The 17,101-nt window shown below is 53.6% G+C and overlaps 3 protein-coding genes across 7 annotated transcripts; 1 reads left to right on the top strand and 2 right to left on the bottom strand.

The window, feature by feature from the left end:
• Positions 1 to 5,882, bottom strand: OSCAR (osteoclast associated Ig-like receptor). Of its 2 annotated transcripts, XM_049107394.1 has the most exons (6): positions 5,768 to 5,882; positions 5,086 to 5,118; positions 2,444 to 2,743; positions 1,304 to 1,585; positions 613 to 781; positions 1 to 118 (listed from the first exon to the last, which is right to left on the bottom strand). In XM_049107394.1, exons 1-6 carry the CDS (start codon positions 5,802 to 5,804, stop codon positions 115 to 117), a joined length of 825 nt encoding a protein of 274 aa, XP_048963351.1. In that variant the 5' UTR covers positions 5,805 to 5,882; the 3' UTR covers positions 1 to 114. The 2 variants fall into 2 exon arrangements, with proteins under 2 accessions (XP_048963351.1, XP_048963375.1); XM_049107418.1 differs by lacking the exon at positions 1 to 118 and having other exon boundaries at positions 481 to 781; positions 5,768 to 5,880.
• A 507-nt stretch (positions 5,883 to 6,389) lies between these two features.
• NDUFA3 (NADH:ubiquinone oxidoreductase subunit A3) lies at positions 6,390 to 8,974 on the top strand. The gene is made up of 4 exons (XM_025424008.2): positions 6,390 to 6,747; positions 6,970 to 7,044; positions 8,298 to 8,375; positions 8,819 to 8,974. Exons 1-4 carry the CDS (start codon positions 6,405 to 6,407, stop codon positions 8,908 to 8,910), a joined length of 588 nt encoding a protein of 195 aa, XP_025279793.1. The 5' UTR covers positions 6,390 to 6,404; the 3' UTR covers positions 8,911 to 8,974.
• Positions 8,975 to 9,018: 44 nt separating this feature from the next.
• TFPT (TCF3 fusion partner) lies at positions 9,019 to 17,098 on the bottom strand. 4 transcript variants are annotated; one of them, XM_025424003.3, is made up of 6 exons: positions 16,660 to 17,098; positions 15,963 to 16,221; positions 13,466 to 13,536; positions 9,872 to 9,941; positions 9,561 to 9,779; positions 9,019 to 9,174 (listed from the first exon to the last, which is right to left on the bottom strand). In XM_025424003.3, exons 1-6 carry the CDS (start codon positions 16,680 to 16,682, stop codon positions 9,055 to 9,057), a joined length of 762 nt encoding a protein of 253 aa, XP_025279788.1. In that variant the 5' UTR covers positions 16,683 to 17,098; the 3' UTR covers positions 9,019 to 9,054. The 4 variants fall into 4 exon arrangements, with proteins under 4 accessions (XP_025279788.1, XP_025279789.1, XP_048963540.1 ...); XM_025424004.3 differs by having other exon boundaries at positions 9,567 to 9,779; positions 16,660 to 17,089; XM_049107583.1 differs by lacking the exon at positions 16,660 to 17,098 and adding an exon at positions 16,452 to 16,595.
• Between the last annotated feature and the right edge of the window lie 3 nt (positions 17,099 to 17,101).

The raw sequence follows: 17,101 nt of genomic DNA, 5'->3' as shown, positions 1-17,101 counted from the left end.
CTTGTCTGATCTTGGTCTAGACTTTGGTGAAGGTCTGAGGAGGTGTTCAGAAGAGGTTTGCTTGGCGACCAAGAATGAAGTCATGAAGGAAATGGCAGTGAATTGCTTAAAAGTTCAGCTGGAACATGCACAATGGAAAACAAACAAACAAACCCTATAACTTCATTCCAGTCCTGTGCATCTGGTAGAAACTACAGTTATATAAGAGCTAACATTTACTGAGTGTTTACTATAGGCCAGTCACTTTTAAGGGCTTTGTGTGTATTGCCAACTTAATCCTACAACAAGACTATGAAGTGGGTATTATCACTGAGCCCATTTTACAGTTAGGGTAATTTAGACTTGGGAGAGGTCACTTTCCTAATATCCCAGCGAGTGAGCAGCAGCACTGGGACTCAAACCCAGGCCTCGTGACTAGGAAGACACAACCATAGATAGAGCCTTCCACTGATCTACTAGAGGAATGACCCAGAAGGGAGCTAGAGAACACAGTAGGAAGTTTATTGTGACTCAGAAGCTGAGCTCAGCCAGGAGGACTGAGGGGCTCTTGAAAGGGCCTGTCCACCCCCAGGAAACCTATTTCTTCTCCCCATCTCTGGGAAGTCTTCTCACACTTGGAGGCATCTGTATCCAGTCCTCTGGGGCTCAGGGCCTGACGCTGCCTGGGTGCGACTCTGGCTGTGCCAGTCAAAAACAACCAGTGTGCCCAGGGAGATGAGGACCAGGCCAGCCAACCCCAGGCGGACGAGGTTGCTCTGAGTGTAGTCCAAGGAGCCTGAGCCTGTGGGACAGCAAGAGAGAGGCCTTCAGCTCCAGAACCCAGAGTCTGGGCCTGCCATCTGGGTCTTGAACCTACAGGGTGATACTGGGGACACAGCTCCCAGTCTCAAAGTTGAGATGGGTCAGTGGGAGCAGGGGTCCTGGACTCCTGGGTCTGGGAGAAGGGGGTAGAGTCATGACCCCTAGACTGGGGAGCAGGGAGGAATCAGGGGCCTGGATCCTTGGGCTGGGGAGCAGGGAGAGGCTGGGAACCCAGACACCTGGGATAGGGAGCAGGGAGGAACCAGGTCTCAGACCCCAGGGTTGGGGAGCAGGGAGGAACCCGAGGCCTGGATCCCCTGGCTGGGGAGTAGGGGCCAAGGTGGGGGCTGGATCCCTGGGCTGGGGAGTAGGGAGGAACAGGGGGCCCGGACTCCTGGCAGGGGCTGGGGGCCCGGACCCCTAGATTGGGGAGCAGGGAGGCACCGGAGGCCGGACTCCCCCGCCAGGGAGCAGGGGCTGCGGCCGGGCGCCGGGCCCTTACCGTCAGCGCTGATGACCAGCGGCTCGCTGCGCAGCGACAGCACGTACGGGGAGGACGGCGTGTGGTAGTAGCAGCTGTAGGTGCCCGGCGCGCGGGCTCCGGGCAGCGGGAAGTCGGCCCAGGGCTCCGCCGAGTCGCGGTACTGCAGCGGCGCCGCCACCCCCACGCGGTACAGCGCGAAGCTCATGCCCCGCAGGCGGCCGGCGCAGCGCAGGCTCACGTTGGCATCGGGCGCCACCACCGGCCCGGGCAGCGCCACGAGCGACGGGCGCGGCAGCTGGTCTGCGAGGGGCACGGGCGGGGGCGAGCGCTGGCGCGGGCCTGGCCCCCCCGGCCCTGCGCCCCTCCTCCCGCTCCCCGGCCCTGTGCCCCCGGCCTGGCCCCCTTCTCCCGCTGCCTCCGCCTCCTGCTCTCGTTCCCTCTCCGCCGCTCACCGACGCCCCTGCCCTGCCTCACTCTGCATTTCTCTCCCTCCCTCCCAACATCTCTGTGTCTCTCGTTATTTCTGCTTTTGTGTCCTTTGCATCCTAGTCGGTGGCGCCCCCTGTATCTTCATCCCCGAGCACACCTTTCTCTTGCAGTCTCTGCCTCTGTGTCCCCGGATGTCCCCTTGTCTGTCTGCCTGTGGTTCACTGAAATTCTCTTTGTACGTCCCTGTTTTAATCTCCCCCGCGCTGTGTGTTTCACTACCCTGGATCTCCGAGGCAGTGTCTGCCGTATGGTTTCTTCTGGTGCTTCTGGGTTTCTCCCAAGGTTTCCTAACCACAGTACTTGTCACATTTTGGATAAATCCAGATAATTCTTTGTTGTATGGGGTGAGGATGGAGGTTGTCCTGTGCATTGTTGGGTGTTTTGCAGCAATTCTGGTAGTAGGGATAGCCCAAAAATGTAGTGACAACCAGAAATGTCTCCAGGTATTGCCAAAGGTCACCTGGGAGGCACAGTCGTCCCTAGTAAAGAATCATCCATTTCTCTGGTTCTCTTTCCCTCATGTAGTAATTTTTGCTCTGGGTCATTGTACAAGCCTGTCTCTGTATGTCTTTTTCCGTATCTCCTGTATCTCTCAGTCCCTCCTTCTCCCTCCCTCATCACACCCCAAAGTCCCTCCTTTCCCCTCAGCGCCCCACCTCAGGACCTCACCTGTCACCAGCAGTTCCAGTGTATCACTGGGGTGGGACCAGATACCCAGGTCCCAGCCAAGACTCCGGTAGCAGCAGTGGTAACTGCCCCCCTGGGCTGGGGTCACCTCCTCCAGGAAGAACTCTGCCAGCTCCATGGACACATCCCGGTACAGCACAGGAGTGATTTCTCCAGACTTGAAGAGTGCAAACCTCCAGGCAAGTTGAGGTGCCTGGCACCTCAAGGTCACGTTGACCCCAGGGGTTACAATTGCAGCAGGCTGAGCCTCCAGCCATGGCTTGGGGTATAAGGCTGGGGAGACTGAATAAACAGAATTCCTGGGTCCCTGGGCTTCCTGGGCAGGTGGGGTGGGAAGAGAATCACCTGGGGCAGTCCCTGCCTCTTTCTCATCCTCAGTTCCCTGCTTATAAAATAGGGAAGGTGCTGGACCCCAGTCAAGGATTGTCAAGACTAGCCGCAAATTAGAATAGCAGGGTCACTCCTGAGCTTTATTGACTCCGTGTTTTTTAAACATAATGTCAAGGGATTGGGTCCCTGAAATCTGCAATTTTAAATTGTTCTTCAGACTATTTGTATCATAGTCAGCATATTTCAGTAGTTGCCAAATTTGCTATCTACTGGGGGGGGGGGGAGGTGTATCCCTACCTCAGACCATTCCCCAATACCAATTCCAGGTTAAATGTTTTATTTTGTTTTGTTTTACTGTAAAAGTATTAGAAGAAAATATAGGAAAATATATCTGTCTTGGGGGTAGAAAAAGCTATCTTAAAATACAGAACAAAATAATTCAGAAGAGACAAGGTTAATTAATTTGAGGACTGCAAAATTTGAAGTTGTATATGAGACTAGACAAATGGAGCTAGAAAACAATCAACAGCACTGGCAGAAATGACTTATTCATTCATCACATAGATTAAGAGTATAGAAAGAAATCCCAAACCCAGCTGAGTTGAAAATTGGACAAAACATGAATAAGGCAGTACACAAAAGAGGAAATCCAAGGTGTGAAAACACATAGGGAGCGGGGGAAGTTGCTTAATGTTACTAGTAATCTTTTTAAAAAATTTAAACAACAGTAAGATATTTTTGCCTATCAGGTTGTCAAAAATTAAAACAATTGTTTATCTCCTGTTTAAGTGAAGATGTGGTGAAACAGGTAGGTAGGTATACTTGAGTGCACCTTTTGTGAAGGCAGTTCATTTATCTCTTTCTATCAAAATCCACAAAGGGCATGCCCTAATAATTCCATTGTTCCACCCTAGACAGATATACACACAGAGGCACAACAAGCTCACTTTGGAGCACTCATTGAAGCATTAATTAGGGTGAGACTGGAGAAAGACCCTGGAAACAACCTAAATATATATCAAGAGGGCCAAATAAACTAGACTCCAACCATACATAGCAAATGGTAAGCAGCAGTTTAAAAAAAATGTCGTTAGTTATAATAATATAGAAACATCTCCAAGAGAGATTGTAAAGTGAGAAATAGAAGATGCAGAACAACATGGGTCATGAAATATCAATGTTGCCTTGGCAATAAAACAAAGTATATATTACATATATGAGTCTGAATGCATGGAAATTTTTTGGTAAGGAATCACAGCTTATTTAAGGAAGATGAGGAAGGGGAAGAGGGAGGTTATATGTCCTTTGGTAATGATTTTTTAAACCATGAATATATGTTAGCTGTATCATTAAAAACTATTAATTTAAAATAAATTGATAGTTAAGGTGGTTTTCAGTGGTTTTCCAGGTGATTCTTGTTTGAAGGTGTAGTGTAGTGGGGAGGTTTGAGAGAAAGAGATCGCACCCATCAGAAAACCTAGAAGGAAACTCAAGGCTCTCTCAGGATGGAGGATCCCTACTCCTGTCCAAATGGGCTTCCAAATGGGGGAATAATTGGCATTGGCCAGAGATCCTATTTCTTGAGCCCTGCACTACACCAAGCTCTGAGTCAAGGGTTTTACAACGTGATTTTTAAAATTTATTTTAAAAAATATTTTTTAAATGTAATGTCTACACTGGGATGCCTGTGTGGCTCAGTGGTTGAGCTCAGGGTGTGATCTCGGGTTCTTGGGATCGAATCCTACATCGGGCTCCCCTGGGGGAGCCTGCTTTTCCCTCTGCCTGTGTCTCTGCCTCTCCCTGTGTGTCTCTCATGAATAAATAAAATCTTTAAAAAATAAAAATAATCTCTACACCCAACATGGAGCTCAAACTCACAACCCCAAGATCAAGAGTCCCATGCTCTATGGACTGAGCTAGCCAGGCTCCTGGTATACATGGGTGATTTTATTAAATCCTCACAATAGCCTATTTCACAGAGAAGGAAACTGAGTAGCAAGTGATGCTTTGTTCAAAGTTGCAAGTGAATAATATGGTGAAAGTGGGGTTCTAGCTTAGAGATCTTTAGTTCCAAAGTTCATGGTCTTTACTACTCACCTATCCTGGTCACTAAAGGGAGTAAGATGAGAAGGAAAGAAAGGGGGGAGAAAGGGAAGAAAAGATGTAAGAAGAGAGGAGCGGGAGGGAGGGAAATCTGGAAATCTGGGGTGAGCTTGGGCACCAAAATAAAATCTGAGTAGTTGGAAATGGGCTGTCAGTGGCTTACAGCTGAATGGCTGGGGGATATTACTCACCAGTTGGAGTGATGTCTGAATGACACAGAGGCCCTGTAGATCACGGAGGGGCTAAGTCTTTTCAAAGTTCTAGGCTTCTCCCAGCTTCACCTCACTGCAAACCCAGGAATCTAAATCTTCCTCTGGGAAACAGGAATCTTACCCATATGTCCTCTTTCAGTAGCCAGAACTGCAGGCTCTTAATCCCTGCCTACTTCATTAGTCTGAAGTCTGGCCCCAGCCCCCTCTTGCCTCTACACCCAGTGTCCAGACCCCTGGACTCCACCTTTTCCAGGAGACAGTAATCTGAGCCCACAGTGTCTCCTCTCTGGGGTCCAGGAGTCTGGGTCCCCAGCTCCCTTCTTTCCCAGAGACCCAGGTCTTCTGGCTTCCTCTTCTTCCCACATCAGAGTCTAGGATTCTACATTTGTCATTCCCAAGAGTTCAGTCCTTAGGAAGGAATTCAAGACCTCTGTGTTCTCCTGTGTTAGGACCCAAGGATCTGGGTCCTGTCCCCTTATTCTGGGTCTAGAATTCTGAACCCTCAGCTAGTGCTGTCTGACCATCCCGCACCTACCCTCAGAGGGACTCAGTAGCCCTCTTCCGTTCCCTCTCCCTGCTCAGAGTGTCCAGGTCCCCAGAGCCTGTCTCTCTGCACCCAAGCCAGCCTGGGACCCAGGGAGAAGGGGGAGGGGTGGCTCACAGAGGATCAGCAGCTCAAGGATCAGCGCCAGAGCCATGGTGGTCAGATCTTGGCTGGAGCAGAAGCAGGAGCCAGGGCTCAGCGGTGCCCTCTCACTTCTCAGGAAATGCAATACCAGAAAGCCAGAGCTCTGTTTAAGGAAGGGAGGAGGGAAGTGGGGGCCTCTGGGTGACTGTGTCACAGCCCCATGGTGCTGTGGAAAAGCCTGGGAGATGGGGCAGTCATAACCAGTTGTGTTCACTAATTAAACTTAAAAAAAAAAAAAAAAGACTAAAACTAGCACCTATGATGTGCCAGACCCTGTGCTGCGCTATTCTGGGGACACAGAGAGGGATCAGACCCCGTTACTGCCCTAGAGAAACTCCCAGTCTGATGTAAAAACAGAGGCAGACCAGGTGAGTTAAAAAAAAAAAAAAAAAGTCAGCTACATGGAGGTCACATGTGGCACTGAGAGAGTCCACAGAAGGCCCCTAACCCTCCTGGGATGAGACTTAAAGCTTCCAGGATGAACTGATTTTGAGCTGAGACCTCAAAGGATAGCTAAGTTATCTGTCCTCTCCCAGCCTCCGCTTCTTCATCTCTGAAATGGGCTTTCATGAGTCAACTCTAAAATGAGGACTATTGCATTCCGCCTTGGATGAGTCGCAGCTGCAGGACTGGGAGTACTCCTCAGGCACGACTCCTAGGCGGAGACAGATTTGCACTTAAATCTGCAGTGCCGCCTGCTTTCTTTGCCGCGGATTCTGATAGTTGTCCTGCTCCAGTGCGCGCGTGCGGACTCAGGCTGCGGGGGCTCGAGCGCGGGGACCACAACTCCCAGAGTGCTTCGCGTCCTCGCCACAGCCCCGGGCCGCAGTTCTGTGCCAGTGCGCATGCGCACTCAGATTGCGGAGCCTCGGGCGCGGGAACCACAATTCCCAGAGTGCTCCGGCCGCTTGCTGCCGCCGCCGCCGCCGCCGCCGAGACCAAGATGGCCGGGAGTAAGTGAGGGCGCCCGCGGCGCGCTGGGTCCGCTGGTTCCCGGAGCCCCGGTGTTGCCGGTGCTGGGGCACGGCGGAGCCTCCGTGCAGGCGGTGGGGGCAGGGCCACAGGGGGGCGCCGAGATCACGAGAGGGCTCCTCCGGGGCGGGGGTGGCGCGAGAGGGTTAGAGGTCACCGGAGGCGTCCCCTGCAGGAATGACCCTCCTCGCCCTCCCCTCCAGGACTCGCCGCCTTCCTCAAGGATGCCTGGGCCAAAGAGCCGGTGCTGGTCGCGTCCTTCACCATCGGGGGCCTCGGTGCGTGAGCGTGCAGCGCCCTCACCCAAGGTCCCGTCGCTCCCCACTAGCGCTCTGCCCTGTACCCTCAACGTTCTAGGGCCCCCTCGTGTGTCTGCACCCCGCCCCACCCCCACTATTAGGACCACCCTGTACACACCTACCTGGGAGGTCCATGACCCTCCCCCACCCCACCCACCCCACCCTCAGGGCGAGGTTCTCAGCCCTGGCTGTGCATTAAAAACACGGTCAGAATCCTACCACTCCTCACCCTTGCCCCCCCCCCCGCCCCGCCCCACACTAAGCTTGGAGTGGGGTGGGGTGGAGGTGGGGCTGGGGAATCTCCGGTGAAAAGCCTCTTCCGCGCTGCCTTGACTGACAGCTTCTGTTCTAGAGCAGGGCTGCTCAGACTTTAACGTGCGGGAGGTCTTGTTCAAGGGCAGGCTCTCGGCATAGGTCAGGGATGGGCAGGGAATGCGGCATCTCCCCCAGGTCCCAGGTCCTGTCAGCGCTGCTGGTCTGCAGGCCGCCCGCAGCCCGCTGAGGTTCTAGAACAGTTGTCCCCCATGGCAGCCACAGGCCACACCGGCCACCGAGCGCCTGAAACCGAACCACTGTGAATTGAGCTGGGTAGGCTTTGTGTAAAGTACACACTGGATTGCAAAGCGAATGACAAGTATATAAAATATCTCTGCTTCTTTCATGTTGATGGGGTATTGAAATGATGTTTCCAATATGCCAGGTTAAATCATTTTTAAAAACTCATTTGTATCTTTTATTTTTATGTGCCTGTTAGAAGGTGTGAAACTAAATATGTGGCTCTTATGTTTCTGCTGGACAGTGCTGGCCTAGAACATTCTTTTTACCCCCCACCCCTGCCCTACTCCCTGAGACTCCTGGTGCCCACCCTAGGTGGACTGTGATTTCTGAGACAACCCTTCCTTTCCTCGGTTTGTAACAGTTCATGATTCCACTGGAAGATCCCCAAACCATTCCTCTCACCCACTACCTTGTGCTCCCTGACCACCTCTACACTCATGCCCTCATTCTGTGACCACCCCCATGTCTTCCCTCCTCTGTGCCCTCTAGGTCCCATTCCCGCTCCGTCCACTGATAAGTGGGGATCTCAGAATGCCATGGGGTTTCCTGGAGGGGCAGGACCTCCCCGCTCCCCTCCTCCTAAGTACCTGACTCCTAGTTTGCTGAGGTTCAGCTTCTGCCCCTCCCCTGTCCTGAAAGCCACCTTCCCCTGGGCCTCACCCGTCTCTCCACAGCTGTGATTCTGCCCATCTTCAGTCCCTTCACCAAATATGCCACCATGATCAACCAGGCCACACCCTACAACTATCCAGGTGAGTGGGAGCTGGAGGGCTGGCCCAAAGCAGGGGTGGAGGGTGAGGAGGGACCTTCCTGCGCTGGGGGAGGAATAATCATGGGTAGGTTCTTCCTCAGCAAGGATCTGAGAACCTGCTGTATGGACTGGACTTTCTTTTTTCTGAGATCTGATCCATGTGCCATAAAAATCATTTCCTGTCTGTTTTTGCACTTTTGAGTTTCTGTTGTCATTCCAGATTTGTATTCCTTTCTGGACTTTTGTCATTCTAGGTGTCTGTCCTGTTTCTGTCTCTCTGCTTTTCCGTACCTCCAGGTCTCTATCTCCCTGCTTCTCTCTGCATCCCCTCTCTCACCTCTCCTCTGGGGTCCCATTTCTCTCTTTGAGTCCAAACTGACAGACTAGCCTTTATGGGCCTCCCAAGACCTGTTGGTCTCAATGGCCCACCCTCCTGCCCCACAGTGCCCCTCCGAGATGATGGGAACATGCCCGACGTGCCCAGCCACCCCCAGGACCCCCAGGGCCCCAGTCTGGAGTGGCTGAAGAAATTGTGAGCACCTCTGGTGACATGGAGGTGGCCCCTTCCCTGTAGTCAATAAAATGCATAGAGTGACCCCAGCATCTGAGCTTGAGTGTGATCAGAGGTGGAAACAGTGGCCAAGGCGAGTCTGCCGGTGAGTTTATTGGGGGTGGGGGGGTCAGTCAAATGGGGGACTGGCTAGGGTGGGGTAGGGCAGCAGTTTGTCTGGCCCCCGAGAAACCCAACTGGAGTCCAGGGCCTCATCTGCTTCGAAGCCAAAGTCTTCCTCGACCTTAATCTGGGGGAGAGAAGGAGCCAGCGTAAGCAGGCCTAGAATCTCGAGAAGGCCCAGCAGCTTCACCATTCAACCTCCTCAACTTCCTCTGTGCACCTGGGAGAAATCCCAATGGTCCCACCTTCCCTTCCACCCATGTTCTCTGACCCTCCTGCTACCCACCCACCCCCAGCTTCCTCCAGATCGCTCTCCTTCCTTTTCCATCCAAGCCCTCACCTGGCTTCTTCCAGCTCTTTATTCTTCCCTGCCCACCCCCACCTCTCCCAGCCCCACCTCCTTTCTCCAGTTGTCCCTTGCCCTGAGCTTGTCCTGAGCCTGCCCTGAGCCTGAATGCTCTACAAGGCCCAGCTCCCACAACACTGCTGCAAAACCCAAGGCCCTGGTCCCACCTGTACCGGGGCTAGTTCTGGAGTGAGCACAGCTCCCGCTCGGCGTCCGTCCCGGGGTGCTCGCCGCCTCTTGCGTCCACTGGGCCCCTCCCCGGGGGTTGGGCTGCTGGGTTCTGGAGGTGCAGGTGTCCTTCGGGGTGGTGACAGCCCCTCTTTCTCTGGGGGCTCATTCTCAGCATTGCCGGGAGTGGGAGCATCTGTGCCCTGGCTGCCCTCGTCCTGGTGGGGAGAAGGGGTGGCAGGTGAAGGCTGTGTCCTGGTGCCCTGTCCCCCCACACCCACCCCCCTGCCTGCCAGGAGGCCATGCTCACCTCCAGGACTATGGTGAGCTGGCTGGCACGGTAGTCATCGCCATAAGCATCCAGCACTCTCATGAGGAACCTGCGTCCGGAGAGAGGCCATTGGGGAGGCACAACCTCAGTATCTGGTGGTTGGAGAAAGGGGCGCCCGACAGCCCAGCCCCAGCTCAGAAGCCAAGGCTGTCCCAGACCCATAAACCCAGAAGATTCAGAGCTGCCAAATCTGAGACCTGGTTGCCAAGTAGTTTGAGCAGCAGGGGACATTGGGCCAGACCAGGGGACCTCTCTGCACCTGTTTCCCGCTCTGTTGACAGGACACGACAGCCCTGAGTGGGTGGGCCACCTGAGGGTGACACTGCATCTGGAGAGTGGCATCTGCTGTGCTCAGCCCACATTCTGGTGTCAGCTATCTTTATTAGTAACTGAAGGGCAAGACAAAGAGCCCTCCTGCTGACATGACCTTCTCTGCTTCCCTGGTCCCTGCTTCTCAGAGCTCTGAATGCTATCTGGGGGCAAGCACCTGGGTGGAGCACTTTACCTACAATCTTTCCAGGTGTGTATCCATACCTGTTCTGTACCGTGTCTTGGTGCTAGTGATACATCGGGGAACCAAACAAAAACCCCTGTCTGCACCGAACTTGGGACAATCAGCAAATCAGCCAAACAGTAGTAGGAAGGAGGATGCATGATACCTGGAAGAGGGCTGAAACCTCTATAAGTCAGTGGGGAAGGCCTCACTGAGAAGGTGAGGGAGTAGCAGAAAAACACTTCTGGCAGAAGGAACAGCAAGTGCAAAAGCCCTGAGGTGGGAGCAGCATGCATGCTGTGTTCTTGGTAGAGCAAGGTGACGGGCCCTCGAACATAGGGCCTTGTTGGCTACTGTAGGATGATCTTGCTCTGAGAGGTGACTTGGTCTGTCTTACCTCTTATGTTGGTTTTCTTTCTTTCTTTTTTTACTTTTGAAAAAGAATTTTTAAAAATTTATGATAAGATACACATAACATAGTTTGCCAATTTAACCAGTTTTAAGTTAACCAGTACAGCTCAGGGGCATGAAGCACATTCAGTGTTGTGCAACCATCACTCCTGTTGGTCTCCAGGACTCTTCATTTTCCCAAAGTAAAACTCTGTCCCATTAACTAACTCCCCTCCCCCTAGCAGTCACCACTCTCCAGGTCTATGAACTTAAGTCCTTATATTAGTGGAATCACAGAGTATTTGTCCTCCTGGGACCAGCTCAAATAACGTATTCATGGTTCATGTGTAATGTGGGTCAGGATTTCCTTCCTTTTTAAGACTAAATGATAATCCTACGTGTGGACCATGTTCCGTTCATCCGTCTATCCACAGATAAGATGCTCGGATGCTTCCACATTTTGGTTGCTGTGAATACTGTTAGGATCCCGTGTGTATGCATATCGGTCAGCGGCCCTGTGTTTGAATCTTTTTTTGGGGGGGGTATACCTAGGAATGGAGTTGCTAGATCATATAATAATTCTGTTTTTAAATTTTGGGGAATTGCCATACTATTTTTACACAGTGGCCTGTCTTAGGTTTTATAAGTAGACAGCCCCTGAATCTCTGATACCATAGGTCTGGGGTGAGTGAGGCCTTGGAACCTGGGTTTGTGGCAAGTTCCCATGTGGCATTGGGGCTCCTGGTCCAAGGGCCGCACACTGAGAAGCTCGGGGTTGAGCAGCATTCAAGAGAGGCAGCTCAGAGAAGGTGATCACCCTGACTGATCTGTACTGTTAAGGCAAGTGTAGCATTTGCAGATCCCATTCCCAGACTTTTGACCTTATAGCCATCAAGGCCACCCTCCCCTTTCATAAACTCTCTTGGTTTTACTGTAAAAGAATCTTGGCTGATGGTACAACTAGAGAAAAAAAGGTTCACCCAAGGTGTTGTGACAGGAGCCCTGCGAGAGGTGAGGGGAGGCCAGGGAGAGTGTGGCAGGCATGGGCAAGGAGCCATGGCCTGTGGCTCAGGGTGCTGACACCCAGGGTCTGTTCTGAGGGCGCGTCAGACCAGGAGGTGGGAGATAAGCCCATGGGAGGGTTCATTCCCCGACATGAAGCAGCCTGAGGGGGAGCACACGGGGGCAGGGGCGAGGTCAGGGCTAGCTCTGCACGTGTGTGAGGTGACCAGAAGCCACTGTCCAGCAGACGGTCCACAGAGGGGATACACAGCTGAAAGAGCTGCAGACAGGACTCAAAGGTTGGCGGTGTTTAGATGTCCTTCCCGACCACGATGCTGTGAGATGTTCTAGAAGTGCACACAGAACCTTCTGTGAGGACAGGAACGGCCTATACCTGTGCCATGCACCACAGAGCTGCTGGCCACCTGTCGCCGTGTGGTGACAGTAACGAAGGAACTTTTTGAGGTCATTTATTTCAGTTTTGATGTCAGTTGTGACCTGTGCTACTGAGCTGCAGTGCAGGAGCACCACTGAGGGAGCATTTCATTTCATTTTAGTTTGGGCAAAAATCACCACCGGTAGTGGCTGAGCATGTGAATGGAGGCCAGTGCAACTGAAGGGACTGAATTTTCTATTTTGTGTCAATCAATTAAAATTTATTTTGGGGATCCCTGGGTGGCGCAGCGGTTTGGCGCCTGCCTTTGGCCCAGGGCGCGATCCTGGAGACCCAGGATCGAATCCCACATCGGGCTCCCGGTGCATGGAGCCTGCTTCTCCCTCTGCCTGTGTCTCCGCCTCTCTCTCTCTCTCTCTGTGTGACTATCATAAATAAATAAATAAAAAAATAAAAATAAAAAAAAAATTTATTTTGACTAATGTTAAATTTTAGTTTTAGGGATCCCTGGGTGGCGCAGCGGTTTGGCGCCTGCCTTTGGCCCAGGGCGCGATCCTGGAGACCCGGGATCGAGTCCCACGTCGGGCTCCCGGTGCATGGAGCCTGCTTCTCCCTCTGCCTGTGTCTCTGCCTCTCTCTCTTTCTCTCTCTGTGACTATCATAAATAAATAAAAATTAAAAAAAAAAAAATTTTAGTTTTAATAAACTGTCAGATTAGGTCAGCACCTGTGGCTACCATGCTGGACAGTGGAGGTGTAGATGCAAGGGCACCCAGGGCCAAGGTACTGGGGCCAGTGGGTGGGGGAGTCCAGGTGAGTGAGGGACCTGCTTCCAGGTGGGCGCATCCTGTGGGTCAGGTGAGTGCATGGCTGAGGACTGACCAGGGGTCAGCATCCTGGCGCCTTCTCAGAGTACAGGTCACAGACATTGGGACATAGCACGTGGCCGGAGGCTCTGGGCACAGCCCATGAACTCCTTCCTCTTCAGTACAGCAGCTACTGAGATTTTGGCGTTACCCAATCTCAACCGAGATGGGAAACAGACTCAGAGAGGTATGTGGCTTGCTGAGCATCACACAGCAAAACTGCTTGAAACCAAGTGTGTGACTCTACATCATGATCCTGTTCTGCTGGACCTCCCATTCAAAAGGAGTGCACCTGCCACCCAAGCCTCCCTCAGCCCATCCGGTGAGGCCTGCACAGACACGAAGGAGGCAAGAATCGCCAGAGGTGGTAGAAACAGCAGCTGGGAGCAGAGGCCCGGGGCCCAGGGAGGGGGGCGTGCAGGGGCTTACCTCCGCTCCTGCTGCAGTCTCCGTGTTATCCTTTGCACCTGATGAAGTCTGTTCAGGACCCGCTCATTCACCTGCAGGGAGCCAGAAGGCACAGGTCACCTGGACTCTGCTCACTTATTCCATGTGGGATGAATGTAGCGCCAGCGGGGGCCCAGAGGCCTCAGGGAGCCGGCCACACTCCCCATGGCCTCTGGGGCTGCTGCGCCCACTCCTTTCCTGCATCTGCGCCTCCCTAGCTGGCTGCCTCCTGTCCTGGGGGCCTTCCCACATGCCAGAGGAGCTCCCTCCCTCAAGCCTGACCTCAGAGGTTACCTCCTCAGGGAGTCCACCCAGACCTCCCACCACACAGCAATACCCCCTTTTCACTCCCCCTACCAGAACTGTGCACCCAGCTACTCCTCTGCTTTGGCTTTCGTTAAAATGCTCCTTGCCGCCTTCTAGCCTATCCACTTCTCTTGCTCACTCTCTCCCACCAGACCATAAGCTCCAAAGGACAGGAGTTGTGCCTGTGTCCCCACTCCCTAAGCAGAACCCTGTAGGGGGCAGGGGGGCTCCATCAGTATTTGCTAAATGCATGCCTTCCTGCTGTGTACAGTGGTGGGGGACAGCAAGCAGGTTCACATGCTGGAGACGAGGAGGAGGTGGCCTACTTCAGGGCTATCAGAGAGGCATGTGGGCTGAGACACGAACGAGCAGGTACTTCCCTGGATCGGAAAGACCTGGGTTCAAATCCCAGCCTGCCACTCTCAGCTGTGTGACCTTGGGCAAGTTACCTAACCTATCTTAGTCTTGCATTTCACCACCTGTCTTGAATAACGCCACCTGTTCTAATGGGACAGATTAAGAGCAGAAAATCAAATGCCAGATACATTTGAGCAAATGCTTGAGTCCCTCTGGACCTGGTATTTGTGTGCTAAACAGGGCTTGGGGTCCCCGCTGCAAGTCGGGGGAGCTGGGGGTGGGGAGGTAGGTAGAGGTAGCAGGGCATCCTGAGATGTCGTGTTTTGTAAAGCCTAGGGCAGGCTTGGAACACGGTGGGTGCTCCCATGTCACAGTGGTCGCTCTGACGTCAGCACCCATGTACTGAGAAGCCCTGTGAACACAGAATGCCAGGGATGAAATGTTATGGCTACCATGGGATTCAGGTGAGGAGTCTCCAGGAGAGAAGAGGTAGGAGGGAGGTCGGGGTGGGGCCAACAACTGCCTAGTACAAGATGTATAGTATCTGTGAATATCACATCTGATTTGTCTCCACACTATTTTACACCAACACATGTGAACACACATAAAACCATATAGCAAATAGCATCCTGGATCATCCTAGCTGTTCCCAGGTGCACGTAGACTCAGCTTCAGAGCAGCTTCTGGGGCTGACCTGCTCCAAGCACTCCCACTGCCCTCACTTCCCATGCGGTTCTCCCCAACATCTCCTGTCAAAACAAGTGTCTATTTGGCTTCAGGCAGTCTGATGCGCTCATCCTAAGGGGGCTTCAACGTCCGCCCTGGTTCTCCACCTGCTCTGTCTCCTGACCCCTGTTCCAGTGCAGACTGCATCCTCTCCTGCCCAGGCCACTACACCAGCCTCCCTTCTTTCCCAGCTCCCCAACACCACCATTAGGGGTCAGATGGTGTCCCCCCAAAAAAGTACTTCAGAATGTGACCTTCTTTGGAGATGGGGTCTTCACAGAGATGATCAAGTGAAACGAGGTCGGTAAGCACCTGACCCAACATGACCATGTCCTCATACAAGGAGAAAAGCAGGGCAAAGACAGGGACCCCCCCGGGGAGATCGCTATGTGGGTGACGGCAGAGACCTACCAGTCGGGTGCCAGCAAGCACCAGATGCAAAGAGAGAGGCACGTGGTAGATTCCTCACCGCCTTCAGAAGGAACCAACTGTGGACTAACACCCTGATCTTGCACTGGCAGCCTCAGAGCCATGACAGTACACTTCTGTTATTTAGTGCCCCGTTCGTGGCACTAAGACTAACACGACCATACTCAGGCTTTCAAACACCTAGACCTGACCCTCTCCCTTCCCCCTCACTTAAATGTTAAAACAAAGCGCCAAACTTTATGCCCCGGTGTTCCCAGCTTTTCAAGATCTGGTCCAGGCCAACCGCATGCTCCTCATTCTCACCGAGGAGCTGATGCAGTGATGCAGCTGAGAACCTGTGTCTGGGGCAGAAGCCATGGGGATGGGGGCAGGGGAAGGATTCAACAGGACAGGAGGACCTGATGAGAAGGGTACAGGAGACTTGAAAAGTCTGATCAGCGGGGAACATGAGAGGCACCTACAAACATCAGTGAGCTGAGCTGGGTCACCAGGGATGCTCAGAGCACAGGGCTCTCCCAGTGCCTTGTATGGTGCCTGATACACAATAGGTACAGAACCACTGAACGATTCACTCAGCCAGGTAAGGAAGGCAGGCATGTGGACAGAGAAGGGGTAATTTAGGCCAGGGGACCCCAGAACGGGGGAATCCGCACTCACCTACCTGCTCGATCTCCCGGCAGCGCCGACCTAGCACCTGGTACTTCCTACGATTTAGTTCCCGCTGGCGCCGCCGCTGGCCCCGGGCAGCCTCTTCCTCTTCATCTCGCTCCCGGAGACCTGAGCCACCCAGACCCCCGGACACGAACTCCACTTCCGTCTCCAGCTCACTCTCCAAAATGTGACCACCGAACAGCGGCGGCAGCGCCAGCTCCGAGCCTGGCGGCGCCGAGAACTCTTCAAAGCCCACGGCTGCCATGGTCCTGTAAGGTCAGTAGGTTCAGGAATCCTGAACCACCGGCCCCAGCCTCTCCTCCCTCAGCCCCGGGAGTCCAGATCCCCAGCCCCTCCTCCCTCAGACCCGGGAGTCCCACTAGAGTTCGAGCCCCGACCCCTCCTCCCAGGATCCAGGTGTCCATACCCCCAGACTTGCTCCCCGAGGATCGCAGGGACTTCAAGCCCCCACTCAGACCCAGGAGCCGGGGCCTCCAACCTCGTCTGTCTCTCAGATTCAGAACTCCAACTCCTAGCTTTTTTTCCCCCTGGACGTCCAAGCGCAGACCCCGGTCCTTAAGAGGGCTCAGCGAAAGCAGCTGCATGAACTACAATCCCCATCCGCCCTCAAATAAAAGCGCAGATGGGTGTACGCGATGCAGCCGCAATGCCTTTTGGGAGCGGTAGTTTCCTCCAAAGCCACTCACCCCTCTCTCTGCTCCAATTCCATGTCTCTCTCCAGCTCCAGCCGCCGCGGGTCTCAGAACGCCCAGCCTCGCAAACCTCTAGGTTAAGTCCTTCGCAAAACTACCTGTCCCATCGGGCTTCACGGCCTCGGCATCCGGGTCATTGCCGCTGGGTTTTCTGGGAATTGTAGTTCCCTGCTTCCGGCTTCGCTCCTTACCCCCGTCCACCTTCACCTCCACCCGGAGTTCCGCCCTGCTTAAAGGCCTTGCTTTCTCATCTCACTCCTTCCTCGGTCGTCTTAGTTGTCCCCGTCTTTATTCTTGTCTGGGCACCTTCTCACTGGCTAGGGCGATGCTCCGCTTAGCAGGCTCAGTACTCGGCGGGCCGTCAGCCCGACAAGTCCCTTCTCCTCTGCTTACCCCCCTCTCCGCTTCGCTGCAGGAACTAATAAAGTTGTTGTTC

This window comes from Canis lupus, chromosome 1 (assembly GCF_003254725.2).
Source record: "Canis lupus dingo isolate Sandy chromosome 1, ASM325472v2, whole genome shotgun sequence".
NCBI lineage: Eukaryota > Metazoa > Chordata > Mammalia > Carnivora > Canidae > Canis > Canis lupus.
Note: the sequence above shows the minus strand (reverse complement) of the source record. Positions and strands in the feature narration are given on the sequence as shown.